Source organism: Equus caballus, chromosome 23 (genome assembly GCF_041296265.1).
Source record: "Equus caballus isolate H_3958 breed thoroughbred chromosome 23, TB-T2T, whole genome shotgun sequence".
Lineage (NCBI taxonomy): Eukaryota > Metazoa > Chordata > Mammalia > Perissodactyla > Equidae > Equus > Equus caballus.
In genome coordinates, this window is record NC_091706.1 from 25,326,733 (window position 1) to 25,348,987 (window position 22,255).

Genomic DNA, 22,255 nt, shown 5'->3' on the forward strand with positions numbered 1-22,255 from the left:
GTAATGAAAACCAATCTTCCAAGAAATCGGAGAAACCCAGGCTTGAAGATCTATTCTGTTTCCATCCAATTAAATGCGTCAGTTAGTACCTCTTATCCACATACACTCATATGTGTCATGCTAAGACACAACATCAGGTAAGGCACTGGCCTTGACCTCAAGTGGCTTTATATCTAGAAAGTGTGATGAGAAAAGGACAGAAGTGCTCACAATACCAGGAGGAAGATGGGAAGTACAAAGTTCTGTGGTGGTTCAAAAAGGAAAGATAAAGCATGTTTCTTGAGAGACGTGGTACTAAAGATGGATATTACAGAATGAAGGGATTTGACCAAGGAGGGAGGAAGATGGAAAAACAATTCCAGGGGGTGAGAAGAGCAGAGAACAAGGGCTCTAAAACAATGAGGTGAAATGATAGGGGAAATTTCTGAATTGGTTTCAATCCAGGGATTCATTTATTCAACCATGACTCCACAGTAAGTGGTCGGAAGAGCTGGCCAAGCACAGTCTGATAAAATATATCAGAGAAATACATAACTCAACATAATGCTATAAAGGGAGCAATACAATGCTAGAATGCCAGCCTGAGAACTTCACAAACAGAATTTAATGACAGGTATTTGTGCGAGGAGAAGGAATACGACATTATTGGGGCAAAGCCATTTATAGAATAAATTTGGTAACAAGGAGGATGATGGATAGGAGGAATAAGAGACAATTATTTCAATAATCTAGATGAGAGGTAATGGGGGACCTGAACCAGGCAAGGGGAAGGATGACACACTGGAAGTAACAGTGGATATAAAATTCTGTAGGACTTCACTAATTAGATGTGAGGATGGAGTTAATAATAACCGAGTTTCCGGGCTCAGGAAACAAGAAACAGAGTAGTAGTAGCTACTGAACAATGGGCAAATTGGGAGGAAGATCTAACTTGGGGAAGCATTTTGTGAATACGATGAATCTGAAGTGCAAGTAATACACACTGAAGATGCCTGGCTGAGATGTCCAGCAAGTAACTAGAAACACAGGGCTGGAGGGAGAGGACGAGGGGGCCAGTGAAATATAGTGACCTGCACTCTCCCAGCACATTGTGTGTACAGACAGACAGACACACACACACACACTCAGCAGGTGAAGCTACTGAGAGCTAACAACGGCTCACGAAAGGAGATGGTGAAGAGAACAGACAAGTTTGGACTTTCTGAAAGAATCATACTTCAAACAATCAAGGCATCTGCAAGTCGTTCTTTTCAAAACATGTGCAAAATTGTTATTTTATTTGGCTCATCATCTTTCGACGAAAATCCAGCTTAAAGAAGGTCTTTGGCCTCCCACCTCCACCTCATTTACTCTGAGAGGCCCAATTCTGTAATGTTACTCACCTTTCTCATACTGTGCAACATCTCCTCCCAGTTTTCAATGTCTCACAAGACGGAACTAGACCTTGAATTCACAATTAAAGGTCTGGCTATTGTAAAGTACAATAGTAAATTAGGTTCTAAGTAGCTTGTGAACCCACTAGTAGCTTAGCCAGCTAACAAATACTTGTTGAGGGTTGACCATGTGTCAAGTATTATTCCTATTTTGAAAAATCTTGCTTTACAAAAACAAACAAAACTGAGAATGATTTCTGAATTGTGAGCAGCCTAAAATCCATAAACCTGAGATCTTTTGTTACAGCTGTATGCACATGCTACATCCCATAATACAATTAGTACTATGGTTTTAACTGAATAGTTTTACACTATTTATAGAAGCCTCATTTAAGTGGCAGGTGAGGGAGAAAGTCCATTTTTGGCTTATGTTGAAATTAAACTATGTTGTCATTCCAATTACACATTGAGTGGAACCCTTGCTAATTCACAAGAATAGACAAGAGGACCCAATGTGAATTATCAAATTAATGCTACTTTATTCATTAGTTTGGCATATGCATTTAATTATAACTTTGGATAATATCTAGCAATTCATTTTGTAAAAATAATTAGGACAGAGATGTGCAACTGTTTTAAGTCTTTCTGGAGAGAGGCAGTTACTCTGTGAGGGGCTGTGGTGGGGTAGGCTTTTAGGGCATTTATGTTTATGTTTCAGCACAAAAAATACTTTTCCTGTTGAAAGATATGCACAACACAAAGGTTCACAGTTCTGGATCTTATAATTTGGAGAGCACATAATTTCTTCTGTAAAAATCTAACTGAAAGTATATCATCTCTACATGCATAAGTGAACGTAGATTTGTATGTCTTGATGCCCTGTTATATAAAGACATACCACTGACAGGAACGTGAAGTCTAATTTACTCAGTCTAAGCTTGTGAGCCATTTCCACCCCCTGCATACGTTCTACCGCATAAGCAGTTGAAAAACTGATAGTACCCTGGGCCAAAACTGAATGGGAAATGATGCTGCAGTTGACTGAATCGCCACCATGTACCAACCTAAGTACTAAATATATTGTACATTATCTTAGTCTGTCCTCATCCCCTCTTTGTTGGGAGGTGCTAGCTCTGGTTTACTGAAGCTCACAAAGCTAGGCAACGGTGCACAAAATCACTCTCTTCCTTGCTGTCAATTGGCAGGGTCAGAATTCAAACTCGGATCTGTCACACTCCAGAACTGTCATACTCTATCGACCACACCATACTCTCTCTGGGAATCTGGTGTCATTTGCCAACCACATTAGGTATGACTCCATCACTCCCAGGAACAAAAGTTCTCAACCATCCTCCAACCCATCAACCCTCCCAGATGGATCTCAAAATTTTTGTAATGCTACGAGTCAAGGCTGGGAGAAGGAAGGGAGCCCAGCTCAAGGCTCAGAAGCAGCACCTGAACCAGACCAGCTGTGTTTCTACAGTGGTTCCACTGGGCCAAAGCCCCAAACCAACACTGTCGTTGCTTCTTTCAATACACTGAACACACTTTCACCCTTCCCTTGTGGCTTCTGGGCAGCAGGTGAGATGAGGAGCAGCACCTCCTCTGCTCAAGCGGTTATGCTATAGCTCTGGGTTAACTAAACACTGGTTAACTAAGTGGTACCAAGGCAGTACCTTCCCCTTCCCTGAAGGAACCCCTCTCCCCACAGGTTCAGATGGAACTCAGAGGTATTGGAGTTATTCGGTTAATCCTATGACCTTGTTATTTACTCACTGCTGGAAAGAGACCAAACTTTTACCTTCAAATACATCAGAGTTCTTGGTCAACAAGACTTGTCAGTCAGTCAACAACTATTTGCAGAACACATACAAGTACATAGAATTTTACGGTAATTGATATTTATACCTTCAACTCTCAAGGAACTCCAAGTCTAATTTGCTGTGCCTCCCTTATTAATCAGTCAAATATTTACTGAGCAACTTGGCTACGGAGCCTGCATTGTTTGAGCAACAGTGAAGTTTAGGGTAGGGTCTGCGGAGAAGTGAGTTCAGGAGGAAGAAACAAGAGTTCGACGCATCAGTGGAGAGTGAGGAGAGGGTCAAGCAGACAGGATGAACACTGAGGGGTAGGCAACTTGGGGAGAAGGAGAGGACACGTAAGAAACAACATGGTGACAACTAAGGGCCTGAGGATACAGCAGTGAATAAATAAGCAACGGGAGGTCAGAGAAGAGAGAGATCGGCACATACCTCCATTCATTCGTTCACTCATTATATACTGTGAGCACCAAACATGAACCAGGTATCATTCTAGGCACTGGAGCAATAAGTGAACAGCAACGAGTTCTGCACTGCTCTCATGGAACTTATATTAAAGTGGGGAGAGGCAAACAATGGCTGCAGACAAGTATGAAAAAAGCAGGGAATAGAAAAGAAGGATGATGAGGAGGAAGAGAAGGATGCTATGTTAGAGAGGGTTGTCAATGCACAATGCTCATAAGTGATATCTTAGCAGACTCCTGAAGTGAGACAGTAAAAGACAGAAAAAGTGTTGCAGGAAGTAGGAGAAAGAGCAAATGCTCTTAGACAAGCAAGGCAGCAGGGAAGGCTCTGGGAGGAGGGGACTGTACTGTCCTGAGGGTGAAGTCTGGATGGCACGGGGCAGGTGAGAAAGCACTAGAGACTGGAGAAGCAGCAGGAGTATAGTGACAGAGTGGATGCCAACGGAAAGAGCGATGAGAATAAACATACATGTGATGAGCAAGGCAGGGAGGGTCTGAAGGGGATGCTTTCTAAAAGAGAGGAGAGAGGGAGCAGGCTGGGATTTTAAAGGAGGAGCCGGCGTTATTTTAGAGTAAAGTCTTTGTATCTGGGAAGATGAAGCCAAACCGCAGAGAGAACTGTGCATAGGGGGTAATAAAAAGGTGCACTGGATTGAAATGAAGGATGTGGAGGGAGATATGCTGAGAGATTAGAATGTACAGGAAGAGGCTAGAACAACTGATGCATGTGTTTTACCTTCATCACTCAAGGGAGCTGTGAATACAGAGACTCTAAATACCTAGCTCACAAGACAAGAAGCCAACTGAGCAAGCTACCTTTTCTAGAAACATAACTGAGTGTAAGACCACACTTCTTTCTTTTCAGCCTTTGAAGTTTGGCAGGTCTTTTCCCAACATGCTCAAATTTTGAGCATCCAGGTTTGCACATAAGACTTTTTTTCCAAGGCAACAAAAGCACTGCCTTGAAACCAGTAACAGATGCAGAGAAGACCTGACTGCTTGGAGATGCCTCAGCAATTTGCATTTCCATATTAGAAGCCCAAGATTTTAAAATGAAAATACCAAACCCCACCTCATTATCTATTTCCTCTTGCTAAGAGAAAATGAAAACTACTTTGCAAGGGAAAAAAATGCAAGCGGTGGGAACTCCCCTACACTACCTAGCAGCGCTCAAAGTCTAGAAGGGCCAGCCAGGGCCCGGGCTGGCACACCCGAGCGCGCAGGCACAGAGGTACTCACGGTTTTCCTCCTGGAATGCCTGTCAGGTTTGGAGGGATTGCTGGCACGCGCATGTGATGGTGAGGATCAAATCCAACCTAAAGTTGTTCCCAGCAAAACAATAAAAACAGACACAGTTACATTACCTCGTTCCATCCTACTCAGTACCTCTTCTAAAACCCGGGAGAAGAGAGCCTTTAAAAATAAGATTTTAGAAACATATAGAAGTATTTACTGACAAAATGATAGGATGTTTATGATTTGATGGTAACATAATTGGGAGTGGAACATACGTGAAAAAAATTACACTAATAATTATTGAGGCTCATGATGGAAACAAAGGTTCACTATATTATTATACTATTTGCTGTACTTTTATAGGTTTAAACTTTTTTATAAAATGGAATATAAAAATAAAAAAGAAACTCTCACTTTACAAGAGAAAATGGATCTTACGATATAATTACATGCAGTTTAATTACAAATACACAGGTCCCTTTATAAATACATTAAATTATACAAACTACATTAAAAAAACATGTACGACAGTCCTCTGTGCTCTGCACTGCCTCGTTCTGTGGAAGCTCCCACACGTACCACTGGTGACCTTCCGTAGGCGGCGGCAGCGGCGGCGGCGGCAGCAGCCGCGCTCATCTGCGGGGAGATGTTGTGCAGCCCCGCGTAGGCGGCGCCGGGGCTGGTCAGCTCGCCGTTCATCCCAGCGTGGGGCACGATCCCGAACGGGGTTGGATAGGGACAAGGTACTGCCATCGGGGTCCTTAAGCTGGAGGCTACAGACCAAAATGGAAGGAGAAAAGAGGAAAACCAAGACAGAGGAAACAATAATTAAGACATTCCTGTATACGTTAAAAAACAGGATCATGGTTCAAATGAGCCTATTTTAATATTCTTAAAAGCCATTCCAGCTTTCACTCGTGTTCATTGGTTCACTTATTTTACCGAACACACAGTATGTGCACCAGACATGGTAGGTGCCAGGCCTTTGGTTTGGGTTAAATAACTGTCTTAATAGCTATTCAATGCTGGTTATTAGTACTCAATGTATTGCACTCTTGAAATTGCTTCATTTTCTTAAAAAACAAGAAGTATAAATATGTAGAAAGGCTTTTTTCTTACTAACCCAAAGGGTCGACTCCTGGTGGTTTTCCAGGTACAGGCCTCAATCCAGGGGTGGAATTGCTGCCAGGTGTGGGCGCATCGGTTCGTGGAGTAGGGGTGTTGGACTTTGAAACAGGAGTTGTAGATTTTTCATTCTAACAAGAGATGTAATGGAATACACTGGCAATTAGAACACAGGTTTTTTTTTCAACATTTTTTTTTTTTAAAAGATTGGCCCTGAGCTAATATCTGTTGCCAATCTTCTTCTTTTTTTTCTTCTCCCCAAAGACCCTTCAGTACATAGCTGTACATTCTAGTTGTAGGTCCCTCTAGTTCTGCTACGTGGGACGCCACCTCAGCATGGTTTGATGAGCGGTGCTGGGTCCACACCCAGGATCGGAACTGGTGAAATCCTGGGCCGTTGAAGTAGAGTGCAGGAACTTAACCACTCAGCCACAGGGCCAGCCCCAGAACACAGTTTTAACAATAATGTTAAACAATGAAAAAAGAAATAGAAAAGTTTCTTCAGCTTGGGCCTTTATTTTCATTAATTAAAGAGAGCTAACAAAGAAACAAAGAGAGTTCCCAGAGACCACAAAACCAATGTCCAGGACATAAATTGAAGCTGAATTTAGGGTAGACCATTTCCAGGAAATTGGTCTGAGTCAGGTGGATGGAGACAAATCATGACATCCTGTGCCTGGCCACTTGCTGGTGGCTTTGATTTAAGTTTCAGTGGTTTGAGTTGGGCTCAGGGTGGACTGTTCATGTCACAAGAGGCTTCGTGGTTAACAGGTCCCATTAGAAAAGATCCAAGCTTGAATCGTCATAGAGATCAGCACAGAGGAGGTGCCATTCATTACAAGAAGGCCAAGAGAAAAAAAAACAGAAAAAAACCTCATCTAGTCCTCTGTTAGACATATTCTCCTAATCTGCAGATAAACTGAGGAATTTTCTTTCCTTTAGCTGTGACTTCAAATGGTTATTTGAAAACTGAATTTCTTTTTTTGTAAATGTTATGCTACATAGAAGTAACTGGTGAGAGAAAAAGAAGACCCACCACACAAAAATGCAATTAACTACACAGCCACAGAAGAAGGGGGATGGCGAGATTATCCCGGCTTGCAAGCAAGCAGTTTCATTTTTGCATTTGTGATTTGCAGTGTGAGTCAAGGTAGACTTTGTAAATGACAGATTACTTTTTAGATAGGAAGGGAAAATTATTGCAGTCATATATAGCTTGGTAACTCAAATAAAGCTGGCAACAAAATCACATCCAAGCCCCAAACTAAATTTACCATAAACCACAGTGACAAAACCATCTCTGTAACCCCAGTGTGCATTTCTTCATCTTCACTCAGACATGTTTCACTCAATTTCCCCATATCCCTCCCCCATCCTTACAAAAAGACTCATGACACAAACATCCATCACCATCAAGTCAGTAAACCCCTTCTGTTGCAAAAATACTTTTGTCAATTAAACTTGAATACTGAACATATACATATATTTAGAAATAAAAGTCCTATAGGAAAAAGTGAAGAATACAAAATTAAAAAAATAAGCAAAGCCAACCACCTTGAAACAGGAAACACTAAGACAAAGGGCGAAGGACTGCTTACAAGGCTAAGTTCTTTGGATTTGGAGGAGGGAGTGCTGCTGGAAGATGCGATGGAGGCTGGACTGATGGGGGCATCTTTCTTGAGCAGGCGTGTCTTGTCCAAGCCGTTCTCTCTCGGGGAATGCGCTGGGCTCCCTCGAGGGGAAGATGGATCCTGCAAAGGAACATCACAGTATAAATGCAGTATAGAGCATTCACAATGCCAGAGTACTTGGGTGTGGACGTTTCTAGCCAAAAGCATTTGATAGCTCAGAAGCACAAAACGTTCTGGAATAGATAAGACTCACTGAATTTGCTGAAGAAAATATTCAGTGTTGAAGTCAAAGAGAATACTAAAATATTTATAGTACTTACTTAAAACAAAAACAAAAATCAAAACCCTACAAATTTGCAAGTTACTTGTCAATGAGATCTGTAGACTGACCACAGATGCCTGGTGTGCATTCACGGTGGTAAGCAAAACACATCTGCATTCATAGAAAATGGCAACCAAAAAAGAATAAGTAACACACAAAATCAGTAATACATAAATTTTTCAGGTAAATAAAAAGAGAGTCCCTTTAGAAATTAAGAAAGCATTTTGGATACTAATTGTTCGGACACTAGTCATTGTCGCAGCTGGGTAAGGGCAGGAAGTTAAATGAGCCATAAACATACCTCATTGGAAACGTCAACCACCAAGTTGTCATCACTCTTCTCACCATCGCTGTCCTGCATTGACAATTGAGAAGCATTATCTCCTCCCCCAGCAAAAAAAAAAAAAAAAAAGGCCAGATTTACGCTAGATAAGTCCAGACTAATTCCTCCCAGCTTCTAAAAATGAACTGCACTAAACAGTGCTAAAGACCCTGCAATGTACTGTGTTCTTTAATCTTCATGATGACGTTATGAGGTAGGTAATATGATGCTTCCATTTTACACTTTAAAGAAGTGAACTTCAGGGCTTGCTTGTCCTTCTGGAGCCTCTAGTGCAAACTGGCATGCCCAGACTAAATCTAGCCTACAGACTGGAGTGATCTGTTAGTGTTTTTAAAAAACTAGATAAGTAGCCAAAATTTTAAAATTGGGAGGTTTCATGTCAAAATCTAAATTTTCAGCTTTTTTGAGGCCTGCAGTCTTGCAGGGTACCACCACAGAAAGTAGAGCGGTGACTGCGTGCCACTACATGGGTCCCATCCAGCATCCTCCCTTCACTATGTGACCTTCAAGGACCAGTCACTGATGAAAAATGAGTTTCAACCACGCTGGGGACATCCTGGATGTCTCTGTAAGTTACATTCCACAAAACGTGCTATATTCCTCAGCACATGAGTTCATCTAGACTTGTTAACAGGCTCTCTATTACCTTACAGTTTTCCTTAACCATTTCTAGCTGACCACAGAACATTCAGCCACCTTGAAATATATGGAGGGAAGTAAATGCATCTATACAAATAATAATAAGGAACACCTAAGTCTTCCATCAGTTGCCAGATACAGCATTCTGTTCTTGCTCACGTGCATGTGCGCTCACCTGCACACACATAGGACTTCGGCTAGCCAACTGAGACAGAGCTATAAATGCACTATCTTTTCTCCTAGGATGTTGTTATCCTGTGTTCCAGTTTTGGCTGGTAACAGTCAAAGGGTAAAATGGCTGCTGATAAAAAGTGAGGTAAACTGGCCTCCCCATAGCAAAGGTGAATGAACCTACATAACGAGCTGCAATTTCCTTTTCTTCAGTTTTCTGCTTTTTGCTATCAGAGGAGTAATCTGTGGAGTTTCTGTGCTTCTCAGCACCTCGGAAGCTGGCTGACGGGGATACCGAAGAGCTCTGGAATGAGAAAGGGAAGCGAGGTTGAGAATGATCAACCATTTAACAGTGTGACTTTTTCTAATTACGTCCTTGAAACTGTTTCCTTTCTGTTCATTAGTACACACTTGCAAAGCTGCTAAGAGGAGACAGGAGAGAGGGGAGGAGGAGGTGAAATGAAGAAAACAGAGGTAGAAAGAGAAAAACAAGGATAAAAAGAAAGGGGAAAGGAATGGGGAAATAAAGGAAAGAACCAGACAGAAAGTGATGGGGCAGAGGAATAAAAGGAGGCAGGGAATAGTGTAAACTCAAAAGACGGAATGGGCTTGGTCTGACGGTGCTGATATTACACTGCTGAGAAAGGAGGGGAGGAAAGAGACAGTAGGCTTTTTTTTTTCCCCAAAGTTTGCTGGCTAATGGGAAGCCAGTATTTCAAGCCTCTACAGAGAAACTATGAATAAATTAAGAGTCTAGCTTGAGAGATAATTAATAATTCTTCAATGAAAAAAGGGGAGAGGTACTCTTTGGGTATTTAAGTACCCCAAAATGGTGATCACGTGACACAAAGGTCATATTTATACAATTTTGCTTAGTCCCCTATCTTAAGGGCATGGGAGATGCAGAGTAGCAAGCAAACACACATACATGCACACGTCCCACAAAAATGTACTTTATTCCTCTCTGACACCTAGAGTTTCCATAAGCCTGCTCCTTTTTATCTCTGGAAACCCAGGAACCCCATGAGGACCAGAGACTGGAGAAAGGTAGCCCCTCCCTCTTGGGATCATGGTCAGTCATCTCTGCTTTTCCCAAGAGCTCTTAACTGGAGAGAGAGAGAGAGGAGTCCCACAAACAGAAAACAAATACCAGCAAGACCTGGAGCATGGAGAGTGAGTGTCTACCATTAAGGTTAGGTGGTTACTTGGCACATTTAGACACTCCGAGAGTTCAAAATCATGAAAGAAGTGAGGAAACTTGGATGAAAACTTGAGGTCACCTTAAGAACTAGGCATGACTCAGTTCCAGACAGACTGAAGAGCAGCTCTAAATGAAGGCGAGCCGTACTGAGTGCAGAGCTAACCTGTTGAGGGCAAATGGTAAACGCTGGAGAAGCCAAGGTCCCCAGCAGGGCACCAGGGCAGGGCTCTTGAGTGCTACATGAAGCCCGCCTGGGGTAGGAAAGGGCTGCTCTTGGAAAGCAGTGGAAAGAACACTTGGAGATAAGGAAAAAGTTTGAGGAAGAACAAAGACTCACCACCAGAATATCTCTGCCTGACATCTAAATCGATTCAGGAAACTGTTCAGTAAAGCTCTTGCTCGTTTGTAACTTTATTCATCTTATATAAAATTAACTCTCTGTACTTTTTTCCTTTATCTTAGTCTGTTAGTAATAATTAACATTTATAAATTTACAAGAGTCTTTTAATTAACTACGGGAGGCAGTGTGTTATCCAGAACTTTTGGCTTTATATTCCATTTTACTTCCATTGAACCATAAAGGCCACATTCTCTCTTGTGGCGAAACTTTCAAAGCATGTTGTTAGAGGAAAACCAACAGACTTTGGTCACACCTAGGTCAGTATAGCTACCAAGAGATTATCCCCTACTGGTCAGGGTGGTGATGGCAACTCCATAACCAGCTCCAAAGGCAGGCGTGTGGGTGGAAGTTTGATGGCAGAGGAAGGTGAGAAGGACCAGTGATTGAGCGCCTACTGATAGGGATTGGATAGCTCTAAACCTTGTCCTGTACCAGTCTCAAGGTTTTATAGGAATACTCTAAATTGTATGCACCAAATCCTCTAACTATCCCTACTCAAACATTCACCCTTAAGCCTAGTGGCAGAAAAGATGGCAGGCGTTATTCAGTAAGGCTGAAGACTGAAGCAAAACATGAGAAGCCAAACTATTTTAAAAAGTCGACTCCTTTTTAACTTTCCTATATCTCCACTGAGTTCCAATCCTCGTTCCTAAGACTTGGTTCCGTGCTTCTGCTTTGCTTTCACACAATGACCCAATGCAATCAGGTTTTTATGACCATTACACTCCATTGAAATCATGCTTGCAAACATCATCGGTGAGCTATTACGTACCATATTTAATGCCAGAACCCCATAATCTAGTTTCTCCCCTCTCCAGTCTATCCTCCACACTTCTGGGATTCATATTTCCCAAAGAGAGATTTGACTACTTCTCACCCTTCCTTAAAAATGACAAACGGTTTCCATTGTCTATAGGGAAAAAAGTCCAAATTTCTAAGTATGGCTGTTTTCCAAAGCCTTTCACTCCACACCCCAATCCAGGGCACTGGTTTCGTCTTAGCGCTATGAGCTGCTTGTTCCCCAGTGCTCCATGAATTTTCATTGCATCTGTAGCCTTTTTTGTCCTGGCTTACAAGAATGTTCTTTCCCTCAGTGTCTTTCTTTTGAAATCCTCCTCATTCTTAAGAACCAGCTCTACTGTCACTTTTCAAAGCTCCTTCAGATGCTGTCAGGCAGAATTAATCACTCATTCCCCTTTGTTCACTTAACATTTTGTTCACCCAATGAGTAGAGGACTCGCAATCAATTTATGGCTATTTGTTTACAAGGCCACTTGCCACTCCAGACTGTGGTTCCCGAGAGTGGGGGCACCCAGTACAATGAGCAGCAGAGAATGGCCCAGAAAAGTTTTTGAGCATAAATGAGTGAACATCTCCTCTGCACTCCTCAATCTTAATCCAAAATTCATGTGATACATTCTCTTTCAGAAGGCCACTGGGCTGAATGGTTCCATGGGAAACCATTCACGAGAGTAAGATCTGAGTAGACCCCCCTTGGAACCAACAATATGACAGCAGCTCTGCCTTTCCTTCACTTTTATCCCTTTACCTACCTCTAGATGACTTCATCTTACTAATTTGATATTTTACAAAAAGAAGAAAAAACTGAGTGTACATGTGTATAATTAATTATCTGTCTTCTGATTCTGATACGCTCCACTGAAAGTTATTTCCACTCTGTCCAAAAGGAAAAACTGATGTTTAAACAATGATGAAATACTTTCTTAAAAATTAATACTAAATTGTAATGCTTATTTGGATCTTTATGCTTATTTATTGGTACACATGTACAAATATCTTTATTTTTCTTAAACTGGCTGTTTCTGGCTCTGGGGGCCGTATTTTATTTGTGAATTTTACTACAGAACACAGTTGCATGTTGGAGTTTCCTGGTAGATGATAAAGTAGTTGATTATCACTAGCATTTAAAGGTTAAGCTGCACAATGGGCACTGGGGCAATCAGCAGTGTTCTAATAGCATAATTGCTTTGGAATCAAATTGGACTTGGCACAGCCTCTCATCATGAATCTTACAAGTCCGCCATTCTGCCTCTGGAAGGCCACTTGAATCTTTACTGGGCATGTGAACAGGATGAATTAAATAAATACTGATAAAGACAAAGTCATGCTTTTACTAGAAAAGCTTATTTTTATTTCTCTGTAGTTATTTTCTAAGTCTAGCTAGGTTGAGTATTTCCCTAGCTTACTACATAAGAAACTTACTGGAGCTGCACCCTGACTCTGCGTAAATCTACAAATTTAGATACATTAAACATAAATCTTTTCTCACTACAGTTTGATCATGTAACTATATCAGCAAATTTGTTAGGAACAGAGAGTCACAATCAGAAGCAGTGGCTGATCCAGAGAAGGCAAAGACCTTAAATGTGAACGTTTAGTAAAAAGCTCTGTATTTTCACAAAGTAAACACTTACACTGGGATATTCAAAAGAAAAAGGCAGATGTTTAATGAAAGAAAAAGGGGGAGAAACAAGGTGAGACCAAGGAAAAAAATAATAAAAATTTGTAAGTCTCATATGGAAATCCCAATGGCTTTGGTAGCAAAAGATAAGCTTTAAAGACAGTTATTCCTAACATTAACAAATCACGTTTTACCTCAACATAAGAAAAATTCTAAGTTCTAGTTTGAAAGCCAACCTAGACTTTACTCACTAGGCTACTGACCAAGTCAGCTGGAAAACTGGCACCTCTAGCAATAGAAGTGGATGACCCCATCCTTTCACCTGTGCTCCTCCACCACCTCAAGATCAAAGACGACCATGTATGAGAAAAATTCCTATAAAGTACCCCACCCAAAAGAGGTAATGCTGTTATAATTAGCTGATTTTAATAACAGGTAGCACAAATTTTACTAGCAGGCAGGAGCATCTCTCTGGAGCCAGACTGCCTGGGTTTGAGTCCAGAGTCTTCCACTTAATAGCTGTGTAGCCTTGGGGCTATTGCTCAGTCTCAGTCTCTCTGTAGTGTGGGCTAACACCCCACCCACTCCCTCACCCGGCTGCTTTGAGGAGTAAGTGAAAGAATCCCCACACAGTACACGGCACAATCCCAAGCAGACAACTGAGGGCTCTGCAACAGGGACCCAGCACTCCGACTGTGCACTGCACTCCTGACAACAGAGCTCGTAAGGATCTTCTATTTTAAGCCGCAAGGAAGGGCTATTCTAAGCCTTTCTGTAGTACTCCCCCTCAGCATAGATACACAGATGGTCCATAATGACAGGGTTTCAATAGGCCGCTATTAACCAAAACACATCTCCTTTCAACAATCACAGGAAGGTTTTGGTTCAATACTGCAGGCAGGACTATAAATACTACCTTCACATAGGACTTTCTAATTTGATTTCAAATGCATATCAAGCTAATTCTGCTTTCCATTTGCATAGGTGCAGTGCTCAAATGTCCCTGGCCCCCCTACAAGATTCCAACCAGAAAGACTATGCTAAAGGTCAAGTGGACAACCATGATCAAGAACACTGAAACTCATTTGTTATGGTTTGTTTGCTCATCAGCTAAGGACTTCAAACACCCCATGTACTTGGTACCAAAGGGTAAATCCATTTTCAAACAGATAAAGGGGATAATGACAGGGCAGAGGGCACCATGAAAATCTGGCTAGGGTCACTGCCAGTCTTGGTTCACCCTGTTTTACACATGTCGTCCAGGCCTCTCTTTACTCTCAACAATAGCTCAGCATAGATGATAAATTATGCTGCTCCTCTAACTGTGGCTCATTTGGTACAGGAATTAGTTTGGGTCAGGGACAATTCAGAGGGAATTTGTTTGTGGTGGTGGGGGTGGGGAGGATGAAGAAGGCAGGCTCAAGAGCCCTGTCGACTCTTTACTGATGCCATAACCAAAGTCCTCAATTTAATTTCTTCTGGAAAAGACCATGTCTAGAACAGACAGGAATACTGTTGAGTTTTCTTGAGTCAGAAACGCCAAGGTGCTGCTGGAGATGAGCAGGGACTCAGCCCAGGCCTTCAACTGGGCAGAAGGGCCTTCGAGAGGAGGAGCCCTACAACCATGAGTCATCCAGAATCAGAACATTCACCAGGCCTCAAAGCATTTCAGTTCTGACATACTTCCAACATGTTTGGAAGTAATATCCTGAACAAATCCATGCTTACCAAACTAACATAGAACCATAAACCAATGATATTGATTGTATAGTATTACACAAAATAACTGCTACAACATTTTAACATTTATCTCATTTATAGAGAAACAACCAGGAGAGAGAGAAGATAATCCTCAATTGGGAAAAATTAAATGTAAAAACTTTAAAATGAAAATTATTTCGTCAAAATGTACGTCTTACATACTGACTCATAACACATGCAAATTTATGTAAATTCGCTTAAAATATATAGCATGCAGGTGGTGAAAAACCCAAATATGGTAGGGCGTTGAGACAGTCCACTGCTGTCAGTTTATTGTTCATTACAGTAAGACTTTATTTTATAACTTGCTTAAGAAGTCATTAAAAAACATATAACCCTAACTGAACTTGCTTTTTCAAATTAACATAAATCCAAATTTACCTTCAAAGATGACTGCAACTTTTTGAAGACCTGCCGTTGTTAAAACAGGATTTAATATAATCTCCATATAATGAATCTGTTCTTAACAAATGTTTCACCTTCTATAACATTTTCATGAACAACAAATTCTTTAAAATGTTCTAATGCTGTCTTTGTCTTTCTGCTTCTCTCCTGGTGAGAGAAACTTGGACCAAGATGAACTTCTTTGGTAGATAATCAAAATTTTCTCAAATCAGAGGAATGATTAAGAAGAGAGGTGGCGTCCACAATGATCATAGTATGGGTGCTAGCTAGAGTCAGCTCTGGGTTCAAGACCAGGCTATACCATTTGCTGTGTGACCTTGAACAACTTAATAAACCTCTAAAGCTTCCAATTTCCCAATGGGTAAAAATGAGGATAACAGAAGTATTTCCTTAGAAATGTTGCTGCGAGGCTGAGAGGAGAGTGCATGTTGTGAAGCACAGTACCTAGCATCACGAAGAGCTGTTCCTTTTCCGCTAATGTGGAAACAACCACACAATCTTAGTCCACTTACAGACACATTCAACAGGTATTTACTGAATACCTACTAAGCACAGAAACAAAGATGAATGAAATATACACTTTGCCCTCCAGCAGGGCTCCATGGGTTAAAAACACTTAGAATACAAAAGTCCAACATATTTTTTCCTTCATGCAGTAGAATATACAGCACTTCAATATTCGGTCATTCATGTTTTGTTTCCATAGTCTCAGCACTATGTATTATTTGGTCAGGATAAAATGCTGTAATAATTTATAAGGTATCAATAAAATTGATTTTAAATTAGGACATTATCTTAATGTCCTCTTGGGGTTTCTTGACTGTTATTTCCTCTTCCTGGAATAAAGCCGTTGGCTCCACCCCAGAAATTTCATTGAATACAGTTACTTTAGCTGGCAAGCTGAGCTGCTGCAACGTGATGCTTTGACACCAAAGACACAGGTTTGATTCTTGTATAAGCACCACAGCTTCCATCTTGTACAGCCACTGTCTGCATGTGGTCCAAACTGTGGGTCACAAGAGGAAGGAACTGGGGGAATGAGAGGGGATTAAGTACATCCCCTTACCACTCATGAAGAAGAGAGCCCACGAATAATACATAGAAGTCACCTACATCTTTTAAACTGTCTAATCACCCCGAAGCCATGTCATGCCCTTCAATTCAATGGACTTCCTCAAAGTTGGCAAGACCTAACAGTCCTATGTGTATTTGTCCTAGACCAAGAATTCTCCTCCCTCATTAATACAGATTCTGTAAATCTTGTATGCAGACACTCAGTAGAGTCACATGCACCTGCCACTTGCTTCCGGGATTAGTTTTTTGGTAAAGCACCTATAAAATACACCCTAAATCATTCATTCACCTATTGCCTTATAATCAATGTTACTAAGTATCAGTGACAAATACGATGTGATATATGAATTTGTCCTAAAAACAGAGTGGTTGGCAAAAGTTTCCTTCCTGAATTTTCTGGGAAGGTGAATTTGCTTTAGACCTATTCTTGTACTGTGCTGTTCTTGAATCAAAATACCCACATTCTTCTAACAGCTGATTCGAAAGAAGCTGAAGTAGGGTAGCTGCTCAGAGAAAATAAGTGACTCAGCTTTAAGACTTGGCAAGCTATATCTTAATGGACCAGAATCCTCATTTTAGTAACTATTAAAATTTATTGGAAAAGAAAGTCTTAAATGTTGCTATTTTTTCCAGTAAACTGTTTTAATCTATTTGAAAGGCTAAACATTTTTTTTCTTCCAAAGAATGTTAACTCCACAGAGCTGCATATATATTCTTATGCAGTATGTATGCAAATACACTCTATACAATACTGGAGGGTAACTCAGGAACACAGAGGGAAAGGACAGTATATCAGTTTAAAGGCAGGCTGCCCAACAGTTTTAAAGTTGCTAATCAGATACTCCAAGCCTTCTTCATACCACCTCAAAGGGTGAGTTTTCAGGGATCACTTAGCCAATGTGGTCTTAAGGTCCTTCATTAAAACACTAAAGTGAGTTGTTCTAGAACAGAACTGGCAAACAGAAATATAATGTGAGCTACATGTTATTTAACCCAATGTATCCAAAAGCACCATGTCAACATGTAATCAATATCAAAATTATTAATGAGACATTTTACATTCTTTTTTTTAGTACTAGGTCTTTAAAATCTGGTGTGCACTTTACACTTACAGCACATCTCAATTTGGATTGGCTAATTTCCAATGCTCAATTAGCCACATACAGCTTGTGGCTACCACATGAGATGACACAGGTCTAAAAGTTACTGAAGTCACAATAAGAATCAACACCCAATAATACAAGCATCTAGCACTGTACAGAAATATAGGCCTGAGCTGGCTCCTGCCTACCTTCTGGAATCTCAGCTGAAGGTCTCTCCCTCCTTGTGCTGGGACACCCCATCTCTTTTACCCCTCAGTGCAGGTTTCTGCCAAGAGCTCTCTGTCCCAGGCTCTGAGTGGCCAGCATCTTTTCACCTTTTATGTCTCAGCTTAAATGCCACTTTCTCAGAAAGGTCTTGTTGGTGATGCCATCTAAGGAGATCCCTTCTGGAAATCTCTATCATAGCCCCTTGTTGACTTCCTTCCTACAATTTGTATCATGGCCATTATTTTGATTATTTGCTTAGCTCTTCTACTTGACTAGAAGTTCCATGAAGGCAGGGACCACGGCTGGTTTCATCACAAGGAAAACTCAGCAGTTGGTTTAGCGCCTCAATTATTGGCTGCTGAACAAGTGAATGAGGACATCACCTGATCTGCTCATGCATCGATGTTCATACATCACCTGTTCCCATACTATTTTCAGTATGTTGAGATTAAAGATAACGCACTCCTAAAGGGCACGTACTGTTGCGCCTTCTTTCTTTATATTCTCAGTGCTCAATATAATGACTATCTTAGAAGAAGAGCTCTGTGTGTGCGTGTGTGTGCAGGTGCGTGTAGGCACACCAAAGGAAGGAGGCAGCCTTCAAAAGCGGTTCATTTAGAACGTGGTATCGTGACAAGACAATATTCAGGACTATGCTGAAAAGATATTAAGAAGAAGTAGTGAAAAAGTAAAACTGAAATGAAGGTCTGAAGGGTGCCATGTAAAGAAAAGAGTCAAAGGTGGCCCCTCTTCCTTGTTTGCTCCACCCCCAATCATGGGCACAGGTCCTCTCCCTGACGGCCAGCACCAGGTTTGACCTCTGGGTCGGCACACAGGGAATAGCTGTTGCTGCATAAACGCATCAAGGCCACCAATTCTTCTTTATTCTAAAAGAGATAAATCTTCAGCATAAGGGGGACATTTTTCAACTGGTTATCCCTCTTCCTCGTCTCTCATCATGCCCTTCATCAGCTGTCTGTGACTGGAAAGAAACAAATCTTACTCAGGTCTGCCCACTGAAAAGGCGGGATTCAAATGAATCCTGCCTCACAGAGCACCATGTGAGGAATGCAGGCATCAGCAGTCTTTCTGTGGCTGCTCACTTAGAGATTCGGGATCCCTGGGGATCCCCTTGAAATGTTTATGCCCCAAGGAGGTATGTGGTAAAAGGAAAAAAAACCTTCAGTACTCTCCTTTTTTTTCTGGATAGTTAAGTCACCACACACAGGTGATGAAAGAAAAAGCCAAATGTAGGGCAGACAGATAATAACACTTGTTTTTTTAAAAAAAGAGCTTTACGTTGGTTGATTTTTTACATCACAGACAACTACCTAGAGTTTTATGTAAATTTTTAGTATGTAAAGCAACATAAGGCATTAATATCAGTTTAACAAAATGACTTCAGTATACTGAGGAATGAAAACAAATGAGACAGACACTTAGAGGCACAATTTCAAATAGTTCCAAGGGAATGATCTCAAGCAGCACATTTCATTTGACAACTGGATTTAAAGATGCAAGGGTTTGATAAGATACACACAACACTGGAAGAACAGGGTGATTCACCAAGCACATGCCAAGATTCCTCTGGTCTAACCAGAAAACAGTATTATTCCACTAACCAGTGCTAGCTGTTGAAAGGGGAGTCAGGTTCTGGTCTAATCTCCCCCACTCCCCCAACAAGCGACCATGGGTCAGAGAGCTAAACGGTAAGGAATGACGGAAAAATGTCTCAGAGCTCCGCTCCACTTGTATCCCAAAAGACCATGAGTGCTGGTCCGCTGCTCCAGCTTCTCTGACCTTTCCCTCTCCTCTCCCTCCACCCCCGCATCACACCCCAGCCGGACAGCAATACCTCTGTCAATACTTAGTCTTGCCAGTGGCACTATGGGCTAAAGAGGTTGTTGACCCTTATTCTAACATGTCCTTTTAGGTTAATTACTTTTGTATACTCGGTGTACTCAGTGACATTTAATCACTACAGCGCTCCTCGGTAAACAGAACTGAATGGAGCCAACTGCAATTTGGCATCGAGCTAAATGGTGCGGTAATAGCAGCACGCTGAAAATGGACTGGAAGAAAATGCTCTCACTCACCACACTGAGAAACAAGGTGAAGACCGTTCGATCAATCATTATTTTATTAAAAAAGAAGAGCACTACTCAGTAGTACGCTTTTGTTATTTAATACTAAATATGGCTTGAAGGACATCCTGCACTTCGCAATGTAAGGATAGTCCAGTGTTTGCTGAACAAATGAATGAAAATAAAAATAACTCAAAGTACAGGTATGACTTTTGTGGTAGGGTGTCTCCCCTGTCTGTCTCTCTCACACATGTACACACACACAAGCACACACATCCCATAGCAGGAGAGCCCTCTGCTAACATAGCCAAGAGGCTACCATCTTGGTAGTCTTTTGCTTTGTAAGTGTTCAGCGCACAGAAATCTAGATGCAGAAGATCCCACAACCTAGTGTGTACAAGAAAACATCCAGGAGCATGAGATTAATCAAATGCCATGTTATAAACCTTGAGCCACTGACCAAGTTTGCTAAAACAGCCATGGACTTCCTTCCACTGGGAATGGAGAGTGGGTCGGAGAGGCCATTAACAGCCTTGACAGCACCAGCCAGACCACTGGAGGCAGAGGGTGATTGTGCAGAAGTACTTTCAATACTAGTGGGCAAATGGAAAATGAGGCTTTACTCCTCAATCTGAAGAATTACAAAGACTTTGCAAAAAGAGTCATGCTCTGTGACACCAGTCGAATTCTACAACTTTAGCTGAATAGCTATTCTGTGTTGGCACTATGCTAGACACTGGGGACACAAAGTGAATAAGGCATCAGTTTTACAGCACTGTGGGGTCCAGAAGAAAGGGAATGGAATGGAATAATCACGGGCTCCAGAGTGAGAGTGCTCTGGTTTCCACCTGTTAGCTAGGTGATTCTGGCAAGTTAACCCCTCAAGGCCTCAATTTTCATACCTGTAATATGGAGATAAGGATATTGGTCCTACAGGATTGTCATGAAGATTAAATGAGATAACTACATGACGTGGCAGGCATACTGCCGCCCTTCCTTTCATACTTTCTGGTGGAATTTGCCCTGGAAGACAATGGCCAAGCCTTTGCCAGCAAGCCCATCAGGGCAGCAGGAGGCCCCAAGAGCTGCTGTGCAAGTCTCCTCTTGGCCTTCCTTTGAAAGAAGGTAATGGGCACTTCTTCAGATCTCAGGTTCCGGGGAAATGCCACTCTGTCCAGATTCAAACATTTCAGACAGCATGTTCTCTAGTCTGGGGATCTATCTGCCTTCTCAGCTTGGTGCCCTCTTCAGAAGTTCTGCTCTTTCTCCTTATCTGTAGAACACCTGGCAGCCCTCCAGCACGACCTTGCGTCAGAGTGACAGAGTGAAGACTAGACTTGCAACCCTAACGTCACTGGAATCTGACAAATGAGTCCGAAGTGAGTGAGGCATCAAGTCTAATGGGGGAAGGGGAGCACAGCATGTATCCCTTGTTAATAACTACACACCAGCACTTACTGCGCTGAGGCCCAACTGTGTGCTGGGTACTCTCCTGGGCTAAGGCACTGACTCAGAACACAATAAAAAGGGTGGATGAGAACCCTGCCCTCACAGAGCACTTACTCTAGTCAGGGAACATGAAAATAAATTAAGTTATTAATAAATAAAAAGTGAATAATAAAAAGTGCAAATGGCAACATGTTACAAAGGAAATAAACAGGATGCCAAGAATGAGACAAACTAATGACAAGATGGTCAGAAACCACCTCTTCAAAGAGATGACATTTAGGCTGACTCCAGAAACAAAACTGGGAGCCAAGCATGTAAGAGGCAGGAGAAGAAGGTGGCAGAAAAGAAGGAATGGAACACGCATAGGGCCCAAAAAGGTGGAAAGTCCACGGTGATACTAGAGGGAGAGAAGGGCTGAGGGCCTGCCATGGGGAGAGGGCATGAGGGGACAATGGTGGGAAGAGGCAGGGACCAGGCTGTGCAGAATCCAGCAGACCATGGCGAAGTCTGTGTTTTATTCTAAGCGCCACTAAAGGGGAGCCATGAGATGACGCACCTTCTAAAAACTGCACAGAATAGGGGCCATAGTCAGAGTAAGACCTTTAAAATCACTTAAGAACAAAGAAGATTACATTGTCTATCTCCACCCTTGGTAATCAAAAATAAAAATAATATCAAGTGTACAACATAAACCTGACATGCATGCTAAAATTAAAATAGCAAAATTCTGAATTAGACCATCAAAGCTGAGCTTTCATCACTTTTGGTGCCTCTGCTTTACTGGTGCTGTTAGCATGGCTTAAGTGGGCCTGCCAGGTAACAGAGCTTTGGAGGGGAAGCAGTGGTCCAGGGGAGACGCTGGTGGCTTGGACTGGAGGGAGTGGTGGACAAGGGAAGAAGAGGATGGATTTGAGAGATGTACAGGTATAACCCAGTGACTCTCTTCATACGTACATATGTGTACGTGCTGTAAGCACGCGTGAACATGTGCAGATATATATGTATGCATGTAATTAGAACGCAAT

At 41.8% G+C, this 22,255-nt stretch overlaps 1 protein-coding gene across 12 annotated transcripts in view; it reads right to left on the reverse strand.

Moving 5' to 3' along the window:
* TLE4 (TLE family member 4, transcriptional corepressor) overlaps positions 1 to 22,255 on the reverse strand; it is a 141,655-nt gene that overhangs the window by 12,372 nt on the left and 107,028 nt on the right. For all 12 annotated transcript variants that reach the window (XM_023627163.2, XM_023627157.2, XM_023627156.2 and 9 more), the window contains 6 exons: positions 9,309 to 9,428; positions 8,273 to 8,326; positions 7,617 to 7,769; positions 6,017 to 6,149; positions 5,473 to 5,666; positions 4,897 to 4,973 (listed from right to left, as the gene is read on the reverse strand). In XM_023627163.2, coding sequence (XP_023482931.1) covers positions 4,897 to 4,973; positions 5,473 to 5,666; positions 6,017 to 6,149; positions 7,617 to 7,769; positions 8,273 to 8,326; positions 9,309 to 9,428 — 731 coding nt within the window. The remainder of the gene's footprint in view (positions 1 to 4,896; positions 4,974 to 5,472; positions 5,667 to 6,016; positions 6,150 to 7,616; positions 7,770 to 8,272; positions 8,327 to 9,308; positions 9,429 to 22,255) is intronic.